Source organism: Anastrepha obliqua, chromosome 5, assembly GCF_027943255.1.
Source record: "Anastrepha obliqua isolate idAnaObli1 chromosome 5, idAnaObli1_1.0, whole genome shotgun sequence".
In the NCBI taxonomy this organism is placed as follows: domain Eukaryota; kingdom Metazoa; phylum Arthropoda; class Insecta; order Diptera; family Tephritidae; genus Anastrepha; species Anastrepha obliqua.
Window position 1 is genome coordinate 101,117,433 of NC_072896.1, and position 17,800 is coordinate 101,135,232.

The 17,800-nt window shown below is 34.0% G+C and overlaps 1 protein-coding gene across 1 annotated transcript in view; it reads left to right on the plus strand.

Moving 5' to 3' along the window:
• Positions 1-17,800, plus strand: part of LOC129247521 (neural-cadherin) — a gene marked incomplete at its 5' end in the record, with an annotated part of 119,833 nt that overhangs the window by 78,604 nt on the left and 23,429 nt on the right. Inside the window, one exon of the mRNA XM_054886673.1 lies at positions 392-633. Coding sequence (XP_054742648.1) covers positions 392-633 — 242 coding nt within the window. The remainder of the gene's footprint in view (positions 1-391; positions 634-17,800) is intronic.

The window sequence follows — 17,800 nt, forward strand, 5'->3', positions numbered from 1 at the left end:
TGTATGTGAAAATTCCCAAATCTCAAAATCATCATATTCATGCTTTTGTATTCGTTTTATGGCAAAATTTCTAAAAGCAAAAAATAAATATTGAATATAAGCATATCTCATAAGCATATATATCACAAACATATATACATATACATATATGTATATATCTCATATATATTTTATACATAAATAAAAATAAAAATTGTATGTATGTATATCTTTTCCACCACCACCACAACTGCCACCATCGTCGTGTCACCGCATCATTGCTGCATACAAATAAATTAATAAACAACAACGAATCGAAAAAACAATAAAAATTAAATTTGAACAAAAAAAAAATCGGCATCAAAACATTTACAACTCATTCATTCACTGACCAACCAACAACGTCTTGTAGTTGCGGCGAAGGACGTGTCATGTCACCGGACGCCAAAGGCTGTATGGATCGGAATGAGTGCCTGGACTTGCCATGTCTCAATGGCGCCACTTGCATCAATTTAGAGCCACGTTTGCGTTACCGTTGCATCTGTCCGGATGGCTTTTGGGGCGAGAATTGTGAATTGGTGCAGGAGGGACAAACGCTGAAATTGAGCATGGGCGCCTTGGCGGCCATATTGGTTTGCCTGCTGGTCATACTGAGTGAGCATCCAATGAATATGAGAAGCAAAAAAAAAAAAACGTGAAAAAAGCGAATTATAAAAAAATGCAGGAAATTCTTCAAAAAAAGTACTGCAAAATGCGTACGAAGAGCGACGGCTTCAAAATTTAGAATGACAGCAGACACGAAGAAAAAATGCAAAATACCAGTGCTGCAGCTATGCAAAGACTACTAACAGTAATTATGCAATGCTGCAAGCTATTTGCGTGTCTGCCTATCTGTTACTGCTACGGCTACTTGCAACAACGCTACTGCGCGGCTGTGGTAAATGCGCAAACTACATTTTTTGTTTTATTTTTTGTTTTGTTATGTTATGTTTCTGCCCATTCAAGAATTCTGTTCATATCGAACGTTGATTTTCAATTCGCATACTTGCGTACATACATAAATAGTATCGTAAATTTATTGCTCAAATGGTTTTTTTTGTATAGTTTGAGCTATATATTTAGTTTTAAATAAGCTCTTTGGAACAAAAATGTAATTGAATACTAGTTTTTCTTTTTGCTTTGCCCTTTTGGCGCTAAGCGCATACAATTTTTAGCTCCATTTATGTTTTTGGCAAATTATTTTCCATTTATTTCGTTAGTTACTCGATTCGTAGCGTTGGTGGTAATGCTCTGTTGGTGTTGGTGCTATCATTAGTTTAAAAAAGAAGAAACAAAAAATCGGTGCCAAACATCAATGTATATTTATCTATAAACATTTACCTACTCGCACTCATGCATAGATATATTTCATTTAAATATTTCTAAATATATTCATATGCGTATATTCATAGCGTTTCCATTCATCTTAAGTGTCATTACTGCCTATTACGAGTATGCCCCTAAGTTACGTGTACAGACGTGGTCATAATAGCATAGCAACACTTTGGCACGTTGTGACTATTTATTTATTTTTTCTGAAATATAGGTAATACAACAACAAAAAATTAATAAAATTACAAAAAATGGTAAAAATTGTTTTTTTAAATTCCACTAAAAAAATTTTGTAAAATTTAAATTTCGGGTACGCAGTTTTAAAGACCATTGAACTTTGATATAATAAAGTGCGAGTGTAGAGTGATTCAAAAATATCGCTTATTCTTTACAATTTTTTCGGCTGACGGTGTTGGGGTTTTTCTTCCATAGAGTAGACATTAAAGGGAGAAAATGCACAAGGCCACGACCAAAAAAATTTTAAAAAATCAGTGTGAGTTTTTATCAGCTTGCAATTTACATCTTGTTAAACTAAAATTTAATGATCTATAAAAGTGCATACCCAAAATTTTTCTACAAATTTTTCTACAAAAATTTTAAATATGTAATGATGAAATTTAACAAATTTTATACAAAGTTCGAAACTTTGATTCATATTTTTGTTGATGTGGTGTGAAGTATATTTAAAAAAAAATAATTAAAATAAAAAAAAAAAATTTTCAAAAAAAAAAAAAAAAATAGTTCAAAATAAATCAATAAATAGTAAAATCTTACCAATATGTGGTGTACACCTTTTTTGACGTTAACTGTATGCATAAATAGTACAATAATTTATATTAATATAATATATTTTTTTTTGTTGACGGTGGCACTAATTTTTTCTTCCATTTAAAAAAATTACAAGCATTTGTTACATGGGAGAAAATATCGTTAATTTTTTTTTTTATTTTTGAAAAGGCATATGGTTTTATTTATTGAGTGGAAGAAAAGTCGGTCGGCAAAAAAAATCATGAAATTATAAAGCTAAAAATCCGCAAAATGCTGATTAAGAAAACTGAAATTTCGTAAAAAATTTGAAAAATTAAATCAAAATTAAATATTTTTGTTTTAATTTTTCAAAAAAAATTATGGAATTATGAATTTAATTTCCTCAAAATGTTGACTAAGAAAATTGAAATTTCAATAAAAATTTGTAAAATTAAATCAAAATTAAAAATTTTTATTTTAATTTTTCAAAATAATTATGGAATTATAAAATTAAATTTCCCCAAAATGCCAACTAAGAAAATTGAAATTTCGTTAAAAATTTGTAAAACTAAATCAAAATTAAAAATTTTTATTTAATTTTTCAAAAAAAAAAAATATGGAATTAGGAAATTAAATATCCCCAAAATGCTGATTAAGAAAATTGAAATTTCGTTCAAAATTTGTAAAATTAAATCAAAATTAAAAATTTATATTTTAATTTTTCAAAAAAATTATGGAGTTATAAAATTAAATCTTCCCAAAAATTAAAAAAAAAATTAAATAAAATTAATTAGAATATTTTTTTTATTTTAATTTCTTAAAAGTGTTAAATTTTTTTTTTAGTTTTGTACAAAATGTGAAACTTTGAGTTTGCTTTTCATTTGTTGCATGGAAATGCCGTGAACAAAAAAGTATCTAATTATCAAAATATATTTCACCAAAATTCTGATGAATAAGATTAAAATTTTGTTCAAACTTTAAAAAATTTAAAATTTAATTTTTGTTTTTAATATTGCGCAAAATGTGAAACTCTGAGTTACATGATTTTCATTGCAGTATAACCAATATTTCCATAAAATGATAAACAAAAAAAAATAAATAGTCAAAACTTGTCCAAATATCTCTGTGCAAGTATTGTGACCACTTCTGTATGCATTCAAACATCCATACATAAATGCATACATACATACATACGTTGTCTCATACGCCTTTCATTCATCTCTAATTCATACTCACTTAGCCACTTAGCAACTTGCATGCGATTTTGTGAAGCGCTTAGCGCTGAATTTTTTTCCATACATAGCCATTCATAGCCAAACAAACCTATACGTACAATCATTTATATGTATATACATGCATACATATATGCATAATTTTTTATCCTCATCCGTGCCATTCAAATATTTGTGCTGAGTTCATTTGTTTTAATTGGGTGTGTGTGTATGTGTAGTCGCAAAATTGTCGCATTTGCACTTTATCTTGTTTACATGCCACAAATTCTTGCCGTCACATGGGTAATAGTGTTTTTTCAGCCTTTATAAATACATACATATATCCGTTTTCCATTAGCCATATTATATTCATAAAATAAGTATTAATATGTATATGTGTGCACTACATATGTATCTGCATATTTAACATAACATTTTTTCCCAAAGTGTAAGTATCTTTTTTCGCGCCTCACTCATTTCCCTCAACGTATGGTAGCATTTTTGCACCTAAAAAAATATCTTAAAAAATCTCTCATTTTGTTAATTTTTCCTTGATGTTTTTATATACGTACATACATTTACATACCAGAAAAAAGTATCGCCCCATTAAATGTATGTTTAACACATGGCGTATTTACATTCCGTATCTAAAAAAAAAAAAAACAAATACAAAAACAATGTGTTGACCTTTAGTTTTTTTGACTACTCATTGTGTAGTTCTGCTTGGGCGTTGTTTATAAAATATAAATATTATCATATATAAATATTTATATAATGATATATTTTTTTTTTTAGTTGAGTAATATCAGGGTGTGTGATAACAACGCCAACTGGGCTTTACTTCATTTGTCAATATTGGTTCGCAGAATTTGTGCTTAAAACGCAAACAGAAAACAAAGTATGAAATTTAAATAGGCTAGTGGTTTTATAGGTATTTAAAAAGCGTCGTTATTTGATATTTAAATGGGCTATTTGAGCAAATTCACCGACATGGAACAGTCCGAAAATGCCATTTGGCGTCTCCGTTTGATTTTAACGAGAGGGAGTTGAAGGTTGCAGGAAGCAGTTTATCATTAGGTCAGTCATTAAAAAAAAGAAAATAAAAGAGAGTCAATGCAATATGAGAATGCATCAACGTAATACTGCGAAATTCACTTTTTGTGGCGCCATATCCTATTAATTAAATCACAACTTTGGCGTGCTAATTAGCGCTACGAGATGTGGAGTTAAGTTCCTGGAATTTGTTAAGGTGTTAGGGGTAGTCAGAGGCTCGAAAAAATGATGATTTTCAACAATTTTTTTTGCTAGTTAATTGCTTTATTTTACAAAAATAAAAACACACCAATAATGCATCATATTTCAAATTAACTTTAGCAAAATTTCAAAAAAACACTTAATACGAGGGGTGCCTTTTATAAATATGTCGGGATTAGAGAACAAAAACAAATTTTAATCATCGAAAATCACTTTATTGTTTTTCAAAATATTCTCCATGGAGATCTATACACTTCTGCATGCGTTTGAACCAATTGTCGAAGCACTTTTGCCACTCTGAATGAGGTACCTCCAAAACATGCATTCTGAATGCCGCAATCGCTTCTTCAGGTGTCGAAAAACGTTGACCTCTCAGTTTGTTTTTTACGTACGGGAATAAAAAGAAGTCATTCGGTGCCAAGTCAGGACTATACGGCGGATGACCCATTAATTCGATGTTTTGGGTGCTCAAAAATGCAGTTGTTTGAGCCGATGTGTGAGAGCTAGCATTGTCCTGGTGAAGAGTAGTCCGTTTTTAGCGATTGGTTTTCCTAATTACTTGGAAGACAACTGGCAAACAAATGGTTGTGTACCACTCAGAATTTACTGTTCTGCGTTGTTCTAGTGGTACGGTTGCGACATGTCCAGTTTTTCCGAAAAAACAGGCGACCATTTGCTTGGAAGTGCTTCGTGCGCGAACAACTGTTGTTGGATTTGGCTCATCTTGAAACACCCATACAGTCGACTGCTGTTTACTTTCGGGCTCATACGCATAAATCCATGATTCATCACATGTCACGATGTCATAGACGTGTTTCGAAGCCACGCGATCGTATTTTTTGAGCATTTCCTTCGACCAATCGACACGAGCCTTTTTTTGAGCGATTGACAAATTGTGTGGCATCCAACGCGAACAAATCTTTTTGACAGTCAAATGTTTATGCAATATTGAATGTATGCTGGTCCCACTAATGCCTAAGATTGTCTCAATCTCACGATAGGTCACATGACAATCTTGTAATATCAGTTCGCGCACAGCATCAATGGTTTTCGGAACAACCACTGATTTTGGACGACCTTCACGAAATTCGTCTTGGAGTGAACTACGACCACGATTGAATTCACCATACCAACGATAAACACTGGTCCTTGATGGGGCTTCATCGCCAAAAAATGAATTAAGTTCATCCATGCCGTGTTGCTGAGTTAATCCAGGTCGAAAGTTGTAAAAAATAATTGCACGAAAATGTTCACGATTTAATTCCATTTTTGGACCCAGATGAATATTTTAAGTTACTGTAAACAACACAAATCTTCTTCTCTTCTTCTTAATTGGCGCGATAACCGCTTACGCAATTTTGGCCGAGTTTAACAAAGCGCGCCAGTCGTTTCTTTCTCGTGCTAACCCGCGCCAGTTGGACATATCAAGTGAAGCCAAGTGCATCTCCACCTGATCTTTCCAACGCAGAGGATGCCTTCCTCTTTCTCTGCTTCCACCAGCTGCTACCGCATTGAAATCTTTCAAATCCGGGCCGTTTGTGTCTATGCGAGCCCCTTCAGATGAGTAAGATTGTGGGTTGTTCCCGAGTTCGTGTCCTCATGACCACAGTGAGTCTTAGGTGACAGAAAGTCTAATTTCAAGTGTTTTATTTTTCACTACATTCATTTTTAAACTGAAAGTGAATACCTTACTATGGGTAATCAACTCTTGGATGGGTTAGTTCTGTGAACGCTGGACGAGAGGATTAAATATAAAGTCTAAAACTCCACATCTATTGGAGGTAATCGAAGGAACCACTGGTAACACTCGTAAGTGGTGGAAATATATGGAATGCATCCAGTGAGTTTCAGCATAACTTAAAACTCTTGGTGCATGGAAGATGAGCGCCTTCTCCGCTTTTTGTGCTTTTGTGATTCAAGCAATTTGGCGCTAATTTTTCAACTGAAGGGTGGTTAAGTTTTAAGGGCCGGTTTTGATTTTAAATAAAATACAATTTTTTGAGAAAATTATTGTCATTTCTCTTTATTATGTTAATACTGGTATGGCTCAATTACGTATGGAATAAAATATTGGCCAACTGTCCGCCGGGGCTTCGGCGGCACACCTCCATCCGATGTTCCAAATTTTCGATGACGCTGAGGCATAATTGAAGTTCTATGCCGTTAATGTGCCGAATTATCTCATCCTTTCGCTCTTCAATTGTTGCTGGCTTATTGACGTACACCGTTTCTTTCAAATAACACCAAAGAAAGAAGTCCAACGGTGTCAAATCACATGATCTTGGCGGGCAATTGACATCGCCGGCACGTGAGCTTATTCGGCCATCAAATTTTTCGCGCAAAAGAGCCATTGTTTAGTTAGCTGTGTGACAAGTGACACCGTTCTGTTGAAACCACATATCGTCCACAACCATATCTTCCCATAAAAAGTTCGTTATCGTCTCACGATAACGAACACTATTCACAGTAACTGCCTGACCGGCCTCAGTTTGGAAAAAATACGGCCCAATGATGCCGCCGACCCATAAACCGCACTCTTGGATTATTATTTGCCCAAATGCGTTAATTCTGCTTAATGACGAATCCACTGAGGTGAAAATGTGCCTCTTCACTGAAGATGATTTTCTTCCTGAAGTGCGCGATATGCATTTTAATTTGAACGCCCGTTTTCATAATAAGCCTGAATAACTTTAACTTTAATTTGATCCAAATTGCGTTGCTCTAAAATTTAAAAATGTAAAATGAAATGCAGGAAAAAGCTTGACATTTAGGCTTGGTTCACATTCAATATCGGCCCTTGAAATTTAATCACCCTTTATTTTGAAGAGCTATGAAGATTTCTTTTTCTTTTTAGATTTTAGTTAGAAGTGAAAGTTTTGTAATTAGCGTGTTGCATTTCTCCAGCTCTTGCAGTAGGTCAATGTTCAAATATCTTCTCTACCTCATTACCTGTTTTTCAATTCTCAAATGCAGAGACCTACATTTATAAGCTTCTCCCGAACGGCAGTTGGCTTTTTTACAATAAAGTGATTTTTCATGCCAGAAATACACTCAGAGGTTTGCCACTGCCTGCTGAGGACGGAATACTTTTTCTATCGTTCGGTGTTTCAAGCCCGATATTTCGAATTCTGATAAAATAATTCAAATTTAATTTCATTTGCTGTATTATTCTTAAATTTTGTTCTTGTGAGTCTCTTAATTTAATAAGTTGAAGGAAAAATCAGGAATATTCGTGTAATCAAATTAAAGCTTGCCTTGCACAAATGTATGCCCACTTCCTTTCTCGTAGTATTCCAGTCTCGTTTCTTGATTTATTATAGCGTACATGTATGTACATATAACCTGTCAGAATCTGTCATCATTTTCACTTTTATCAAAATGTCTTCAACCACATTACGGCATACTTAAGTACTTTTCCACAAATGCCACTCTTGAAGCGAGATAGAAAATAAAATGAAAATAAAGCATTCATTTTTTCAAATTCCTCAATCAAATGGCTAAGGTAGAAAGTAAATTTTCTATCTATTAGATTTACTGCGAATTCCCAGCTGAGCGCTTTAATTTTCTTACACTTGACAGTACAGCCACAATGCCACCCATCGCCTTCGCCAATTTTGTTTTTATTGTTTTTATTTTTTGCCATCAGAGATTTACTCGTTTCTCTTTTCTATTTATATATTACACGGTTTATGTAAGTATTTATTTATAGAGTATCATTTTCAAAATGCTTATATGGAAATATTTTTCTTTCGTTTTTTTTTACACAAATACCCGTATCTCACATAATGTTGCAGCATTTTGAATAATTTATGGTAGTAGCATGGCGTCACATGCACGCAGCCAAATGCTCGACAAGTATGTTCATGTACATATAAATATCTATGTACACACCTCCATTCAATCGGATACTAGTGAGCAGCTGCACATGAGCGCTGTTATCGCACCTAAATGTAAACAAATATATGTAGTTTTAGACAGCTTGTGCGATACGTACTCTACATTTGTACTTAGCTTAGACAAATATGTATGTATGTGCACATCCCTGCAATACTTCAGGTAGCTGAATATGTCTGTCAAGCATAGAAGTTGGCTTTAAGCGCCATGAAATTCCACCTAAAAGTTAACAAATCCACTGAATACGACACGGAATAGAACTGCTAAAGACCTGTCAGTTGCAAGCAAAGGATGCGTTGCCAATGGTATTACGAACTCACGCTGTGATTCCCGCTATCAAATGCTTTTGCGCTGGTTCAGCTTCAAGCCGAGTTGTTTTTTTTGTTTGTTTTTTTATTGCTTGTGCTGCATATCTTTAAACTCTTCGCATTGCCACACTTCATTGCCTAATGTTGGAACGTTGGGTGTGGAATTTCTTTGCAGTACCTTTCAAAGTTTTTTTTCTATATTAAAGTTTCTTTTTTTTTGTTTATTGCCTCGGAAACTGTCAGTTCTACTTTAAACAAAATATATGCGAGTCGTTTAACAGGCAGCAGTAAATAAAGTAGCAAGGCAGCAACTACTACTAGAAGAAGAATTTGTTGCTCTACTTCTTTCTTTGTGACTACATAGAAAATTTCGAAATTTCGCCCGCAAATTCTATGTGTCTCAGTGAAAAAAATTTAATAACTTTGGTGCGAAAGAAGCGACGAGAAAAGTGTAAAAAGCGCAAAGTATGGATGGCATGAAATATGGCGCCGCAAATGTACCCAACTGTTGTACGTTGGAAAAAGAGGCGAGCGTGCGAACGGAGGTGGGTCAGGCGTGGCAGCGGAATGCGCCTGCCTTAAGAAAATTCGAATATCGCGCATAGTTTTGGTCAGTTATGCGTGATAGGGGATACGAAGAAAAGTTTAGTTTTTATTTATCTTTTTTTTCAACAAACCAACTTTCTACTGAATTTATTTCGGCTCAATATATGTACATTGTACATATGTACATTGTTGTTGCAAATTGTTGTCGTAAACTACAATATAAGTGCACACTAGGGAGTTTAAATTCGACGCTAGAGTTTTAGGTTTTTCCCACACGTTTGTATGGAGTTGTGTAAATAAACATAAATATATGCATTAAGGCGGTACATTTTTTTCAGCATCGTTTCTAAATTCGGATGCTACATAAAATTCTAGGATAAAAAGTCTATCAAAATGTAACTCTAAACTCAATTTCGAGCTCTCTGAATTTAAAAAGGAGGTATCTTCACTCTACAGGGAATGCTGTCTAGAAAACTCGTTTCAATTAAATTAGCCCCCCTTAAAATATATATACACATAAATGAAGATATATATGTAAATACCTATACATAGATTTCAATACTGATGCATGAGTTTGCTCTGAAATTTGTGTTAAATATTGTTATCCAGTTGGTTAGGAAATGTAACAGACACTTTGAGTTTCTAAACCACTGTTGGTCATGCAAGTAGAGTTGCAAATGAATGCGAGTAATGGCAGTAGAGGGTACTGGTCATAGTTAATAAACAACAACAAATGTAAATCAGAAAATACCGGGAATGTTTAAATAAAACAAAACAGAGTTAAATTTCTGGCAAATTTATTTTATCAAAATATCAAAATATGACCCGTCAGAAGCAGCACACATGTGCCAACGTTTAACCCAGTCCTCCATGCACGATGGTATTTACTTGATGCTTGGTCAAATAGTCCAGCAAATTTTTTTTATTCCTTGATATATCTTATCGAACTAACAATAAATAGTTTGTACATGAAATTATTTATATAGTTATATGAAGAAATATCGCTCTTAATGAGAGCATAGGGCGGAAACAAACTCAGACCAACGTGAGCGATTTGTGCAATTTTTCGAATTTTATGCCAGGAACATCTTGATTGATATTCCGCGTGTTGATCGCATCCAAGTTGTTCGTGGTTGTCCTCTTCTTCTGGAGCCTTGTGGATTCCATTCTAGGGCCACCTTTGCGATGTCGTTGTGTTCTTTGCGCAAGGTGTGCGCAATCCAACGCCATTTCCTTTCTTTGATATCAGCTGCGATGGGTTTGCACATTGAAATATTTAAAAGATTTTAATTGGTGATAACTCTTGGCCAAAATATGCGGTGAATAAAGCGCAGACATCTGTTGATAAATGGTTGTCGGCTATTGCATATGGTATCTGTGACTTTCCATGTTTCGCACGCATAAAGTGAAAATTCGCAATTTTGTTTTTGTGCTGATATGTCTTGATGACCAGATTCGATTCATCCTGTGAAAAGCGTGGCGAGCTTTGTTTATGCAGGAACTTACATCAGCTTCCGCTCCACCATTTTCTGACACTATGCTGCCAAGGTAGCAGAAGTTTTCGATGTCATCAATTGTAACCAGCGTGACACCCACTTCAAACGTCAGTGCGTTCTGGTTTGAAGTTTGGAGTATAAGCTTCGTTTTTTTGAAGTTGACTTGCAATCCAGCTTGGCTTGCATATCGTATTAAAGCAGTAAGTTTGGCGTGTGCTTGAGACAATTTGTGTGTCAAAAAACAAGTATCATCGGCATAATCCAGATCGCAGAGCGTCTGATATGGGTGCCAATGAGTTCCCGATGGAATATCTTATAATGTCATCAAATACAGTGATAAACAGCAGCGGCGACAACACACAACCTTGAGGCACACCATTGTGAATACTGAACAACTCGCTCTTTTTACCTTTGAAGAGTACACTGCACACAGCTCCCTCATAAAGTTCTTGAATGATGGTGACGATTTCTTCCGGTACTCCATAAGTCCTCAAGGAAGACCAAATTGCGCGCCTGTTCAAGGTGTCAAAAGCGCGCTCAAAATCTACAAAGAGTAGGTACAGTGGCGACCGCCATTCTGCTGACTGCTCTATAATTATACGCAGCGTGTTAATATGATCTACACACGATCTTTTGTGTACAATATCATCATGCAAAATCCAACAATTTTTTGCCCACATTTCCGGCCGGAAAGTATGGACCACGTGCTAGGTTCGTTTAAATTAAACATATATACACCGATGCTTTTTAATCGGGTAATAGGGTATAAAAAAATTAATTTTTAACCCAAAAAGAATGTGTCATCCCTAACGCAATGGCGATGAAGCGCCTGTCGCATCAATATTCAATTTCAAGGAGCCAGCTTAAATTTAATATAAAGCATTCAACAGAGATATTATCATTAATTCAATGTAGTTGAAAGTATTTGCTTTGCCTTTATTTAAAGGTTAAATATTTTCATGGCATTAGTGGCTGTCATAATTGAGTGCGCTTTTGCGTCACTTACTACCCGTAGGATTTTTGCTCGGCAGGAAGTATTTTCTTATAAAGGATCTTTCAAAGGAGTAACGGCTAGATGACAGTAGTGAAAAATTCGGTAATGTTTTAGGGTATGTATTTGGTATATTTTTTATGCCTTCTTTCAGATTGGTCAAGTAGACAGACATGCAATTTTAAGCGATAGAACAACTCGTTACAATTATGGAAACTTATTATGAAAATAGTCCATCCTTAAGAACAACCTATCGCAAAATTCATGATTTTTTTGTGAAAATAGTCACCCGAATGAGTCGACATTTCAAAAATTGGTGAAAAATTTAAAGAAACTGCTTCAGTTGAGCATAGAAAAAGGACTGGAAGACCAGAAACTGAATGTTGTGTTGAGAGTATTGCTGCTGTAGCGCAAAGTGTTGCTGAAGAACCTTCAACATCGATATCCAACGTTCTCTAAAATTAGGCGTTCAGGCATTGACTATTTTAACTGCAGATGGATGCGCGCATGGTGGTCATTTAAATGATGTAATTTTTTCACATATAATTGCTAAGAGTCGGTGTTTGAACAGAAGTAGTAAAACCTGAAAAATATTTTTTTAACAAGACGCGTCTTTTGAAATAGCAAATGGAGAGTCTGTGGGTGTATTTCTGTCCAGAAAAAAATAGTTTGTGCCGCTTATAGTTGTCATTAGAGTGAATGTATGTATATAGAAACTTGCGGGGCAATACTAAAGAAGACAAAATTTGAAGAAGAAAAGCTCGATCAAGGATATACTTGCATATATGCTGAAAGTCCTAATTTAGCTCTAAGATATCTGAACCACCCATAGTTTGCATAAATGATTAAGTGCTGAGGCATACCAGGAATAGTTATATGTTGTGTAGCGAGTCGCCTACTTTTTTTTCTGCGGTTGAGAAGAAGTTGATAGAGGGCTCAAGAAAAGAAGAACGGGAATAAAAATTTAGGGAATTCATCTTAAATAAGTTCTATAATAATGCCCCAGTTGATTATTGGTATCAGTTCTATGACTTAACTGGTGAATAATGATTTCGGTAGTCATATCCACTGCTGAAATGCCGGAGTATAGATATGTCCTTAGAGAGCATACATTTTCCACTACTCTTTCAAGGATTTTTAATAGCTCTAGGACTGTTGGAATAAAAAGGAATTCACAAATTTGAAGTAGTCTGCCAGCATTGTTTCTGGCGACATTCTTATCACTGAATACCACCCTCAATGGATTGATTATTTTTCAGTAGTATTTCATCTGTAGCCAGCGTAGCTGAGGGATTTTTGGCATACTTACTACGCTATTGGTCCGGATTCGATGCCCCATATAATATCAAATAAATGAATATAACATAACAGTGGCCACTTGCGGTGATTGCTCGAATCATTTCTTCTATGAAGAAGTTTGGTTTGTTTTTGCCAATAACCAATAAACAGCACCGAATAGTGCATTTTGTGTAGTGCATCTGTTGCTGATGAGTCACCTGTAATATTTTTATTACTCAAATAGGCATTAGACCTGCATTTAGTCTAAAAAGTAAAGAACCTGAAATAGGCAAACAGCTTTGTGAATATTTCTTTTATTGAATACTATTTTCGTACGAAAATGTTGACTATTATTTGTATAAATTTGTAGTTTTATTTCAATCCTGCTCATCGCTTTATAAAAATGTTAAAAAATAAAAGTATAAAAAACTCGAAAACGCATCTTTGATGCCTCGCTCTCTTCCGGGTTATATTTACTGAAATATCAAATGAGTCTCTATCACTATGGACACATATTATTCAATACCTTAAATATAGGTTTAAGCCAAACAAACAAAAACCATATTTTTTCAGAAGCAATATCCTCCATTGAACATGGTAAAACTTGCAGCGAAAGGTTTCAATTGCGGAACCGTGGGTGCCGCCACTAGAAAATGGTCTACTTCAAAAGCTATTGCACTACTTTAGAACTTATCTTGTAAAAGACTTACCTTGAAAAAGATTTATTGGGCATGAAAAGGCACTTTGCGGAGCATTTATCGGTTGATTATTATCCTTTAGATCATCTGACGAATATCATTTTATCTACTTTAATGATAGAAAAAAGCTCTGTACGTGTTTTCTCCCTCTTTTATAAACTTCTTAATAAACGTAAGTACTTATGTGCTTGTGTACTTATGTACTCATGTACTTATGTACTTACGTACTTATGTACTTATGTACTTATGTAATTATGTACTTATGTACTTATGTACTTATGTACTTATGTACTTATGTACTTATGTACTCACGTACTTATGTACTTCAGTGGTTTTGTGTTAAAGTGCTTACATATTTGTGTACTTTCATACTTGTGTACTTACGAACTTATGTACTTATATATTTATGTGCTTACGTAGTTATAAACTTAAATACTTTTGCACTTAGGCCCTTATATATATATGTACTTAAATATTTCTGTACTTAAGTACTTATATACTTTTATACTTATGTACTTAAGTACTTAAATGCTCATGTATTTGTGTACTTATCTACTTATGCATTCGCATAAGAAGCCTTTGGAGTTACGAAACCTAACAAGAGGTTATACTTGTACTTATATACATATAAACTTTCATTCATTTTAATTAATAGCTGTAATCGTTGCCAAATCCCTGCGAATGCGAAAAAAGTTACTGTTCGTTAAATAAATTTCCAGTAATCGTATTTTAATTTTTCAGGATATATTCAAATAAAAAAAAATATAACAAAAATGCTTCATCAATAGCTGTGTAGCACGCTCATTTCCTCACGAACATAATTTCTCCAAGTTCGTTTATTTTTACTACACATACATATGCTGCCAAACATAACTACACTTGTAAATGCATTCATACATACATACACACACTCAAAGAAATATATTTTTATACCCAACATACGCGCATACTTCTACACATAAGCACATTTTTTTTTAAACACTTACATATTTACACCAGAAGAAATTACAAAATTTTTCTCCTCCATATTATCCTTCCCAACAAAATCAACAACAACAACAATATATTTAGGTGTCCTGCTGGTTACAAAATTTCGGGCAGTCAATGTGTCAACGATAATGAATGTTTGCAATTTCCGTGTCGTAACGGTGGACGTTGTCGTGATCACAATCCGCCAAAGAAATATGAGTGCCACTGCCCGATGGGCTTCACCGGCATGAATTGTGAACTGGAACTGTTGGCATCGGGTGTATTAACACCATCACGTGATTTCATAATAGTGCTAGTTTTATGCACCAGTACGCTGATACGTAAGTACACGAATTACAATAACAATAAAATTAAAAGAAAAAAAAATTATATGAGAAAATGGGGATAGTAGATTTTTTTTTTGGTGAAGGTGTGGATTAAGTGAATGGCGTGGGAGTGATGAAAACGTTGGTGAAATAATTAAAATATATTACTAAAATAATTTAATAAAAAATTATTACCATAAATTTAAATTTTTAATTATAGAAAATTATATGTATTTAATATTTTTTATAACTCTTTAGCACAGTTAAAATCGCTTGTAGATACTTTTTAAATAGTTGGTAGCCAGGTTTAAGCACCTGCAGATTCTCATTAGTTTTTTGCATGTTAACATTTTACAAATTTCATGTTTGTATTTCTTTACTGCATATTTGTGTGCATATATATAAGCACGCTTTGTACGTACATAAAATATTTTTATTAAATATGAAGCCATATACGAGTATGAGTTGAAAACCCAAGCCAACGAAATTCTGACAAGCGCTTATGTCAAAAAAGCGAAGTCTTAATGCCTTACCTTCATTTTCGGTACATCTCAAAGTGGGGTTTAAGGGGATATAAAACCACAAGGGAACTAGCAATAGGAAACCAATTTTGAATATTTTAGAAGCCCGTTCCTATAAAACCAAAATCACCTCTGAGGATGAAATTCTTAAACTAAAAAAACGACATCACAAATTATAAAGAGATAATTATATTAAATCAGTATTGTTTTTTTTTTAATAAAATTTTTTCAATAAGAATTAAAAACAAAAAAACTAAATTAGAATTTAAAAACAATTCTATGCAGTTCTTTATTCAATAAAAGTTTCAAACTGGGTACAAAATTTTCAAAATTTTCTAAATTCAATCAAAATCTCCAACTTTTTAAGCAGAAAATGTTAGAAATTTTCATGGGTTTTGTCCACGCTACTGGCCTTTTTCTTTCATTTAAATAAAATTCGAGCATGTATTATATTTTATAGATCCGACTAAACGTTTTCTAAGATTTTGGTGCGTGTTTTATCTTCGAGGTTCATATTATCAGAAAGCAGTCATAAGAACCAGCCATTTGCTATATTGAACGCCATTTTGTGCTTTTAACGGAATTCCAAGGGGAACGAAAAAAATTTTCTGAGTACCGAGGTCGTTAAAAGCCAGTTCGCGTAGTAGCAGCCTATGTACCATATGTAGTCCATCATGGCTATGAGAGAATTTTACGCTTTTCTGGTTATAACAATAACTATTTAAAACAAAATCTTGTCCACTATTTTATGCCATAAAATGCTGACAGTAGAGATTAGAATCAATCATTTGGCCAGGCAGTAGTTTTTTAAAATCCCATTAAATATATATGCATATATAATATATAATTGGCGCATACACCCTTTTTGGGTGTTTCACCGGGCTCCTCCTCCTATTCAATATATAGCAAAGTCTTTTTTGTCGGCGATCTCTGCTTAGCCCTCATTTGAGAAGCCTCAGCTTACTTCATATGCAAGCTTTTTTCTACTCAGTAATAACTTTGAACGCATGGTTTTATCCCCCTTTCTTTCGCAGCTGAAAATTGATTGATTGCATTTTTCTCTCCCTTAACTCATCGCTCAACCACACAAAGCGCTTATTTTTCGATATATACCTTCTCATAAGGTTCGTATGATAACAAACCTGGTAATTGCTAGTGGATGTTTAATTTTAATACGGTATTAAGTTTCTAACTACTTTCGCAATACCTAATTGCCTTCTACAATACTTTCACTAATCACCAAAACAGTAGGCCTTCCTCTTTACTATAGTTGGTCTTTAACCTTGTCGAACCAGACTTTTTTTTGTTGCTTTGACTTGGTTTCCATTTTCGCTTCTAATCTCGTTGGATTTATTCCCGAAGTATATAGTATAGACACGGCGTAGTATCTAGGCGGCGGCCGCCGTAGCCGAATGGGTTGGTGCGTGACTACCATTCGGAATTCACAGAGAGAACGTCGGTTCGAATCTCGGTGAAACACCAAAATTAAGAAAAACATTTTTCTAATAGCGGTCGCCCTTCGTCAGGCAACGGCAAACCTCCGAGTGTATTTCTGCCATGAAAAAGCTCCTCATAAAAATATCTGCCGTTCGGAGTCGGCTTGAAACTGTAGGTCCCTCCATTTGTGGAACAATATCAAGACGCACACCACAAATAAGAGGAGGAGCTCGGCCAAACACCTAACAGAAGTGTACGCGCCAATTATAATATATACATATGTATATATCTAGACAAATTTTCGAAAGTATAGTATCAGCTATTATTAAGAGAAACAAAAAAATGTTAAGAGGCGCGGTTTTCAAAAATTCCAGAAAAAGTACAAAATCCCAAAACCGTGTAAAAAAGTCAGTATTTTCACCCCAAAAAAATTAAAAAAAAAAGAAAAACCTCTGGCGGTCGCTTTTTAAAAATCTCAAATAAAAATAATACAAAAAATTTCCCCCAATTAATATTTTTTTTTTTTCAAAAAATTTATAAAAAATATTGAAAAAAACCTTACGTTTGATGAAAATTACCGAAAATCTATATTTTGCCTCCAAAAAAATAGCAAAAAAAAAAATTGGAAAAACCCTTCCCATTTTTTTCATAATTTGCTTGCTACCCTGCTTTTCAAAAGTTCCATTCCGAAAAATGTTTACCAAAAATCAATTTTATTTCAAGAAATGTATAAAAAAATTAAAAAAAACCCGTTTTCAAAGAAATATATAAAAA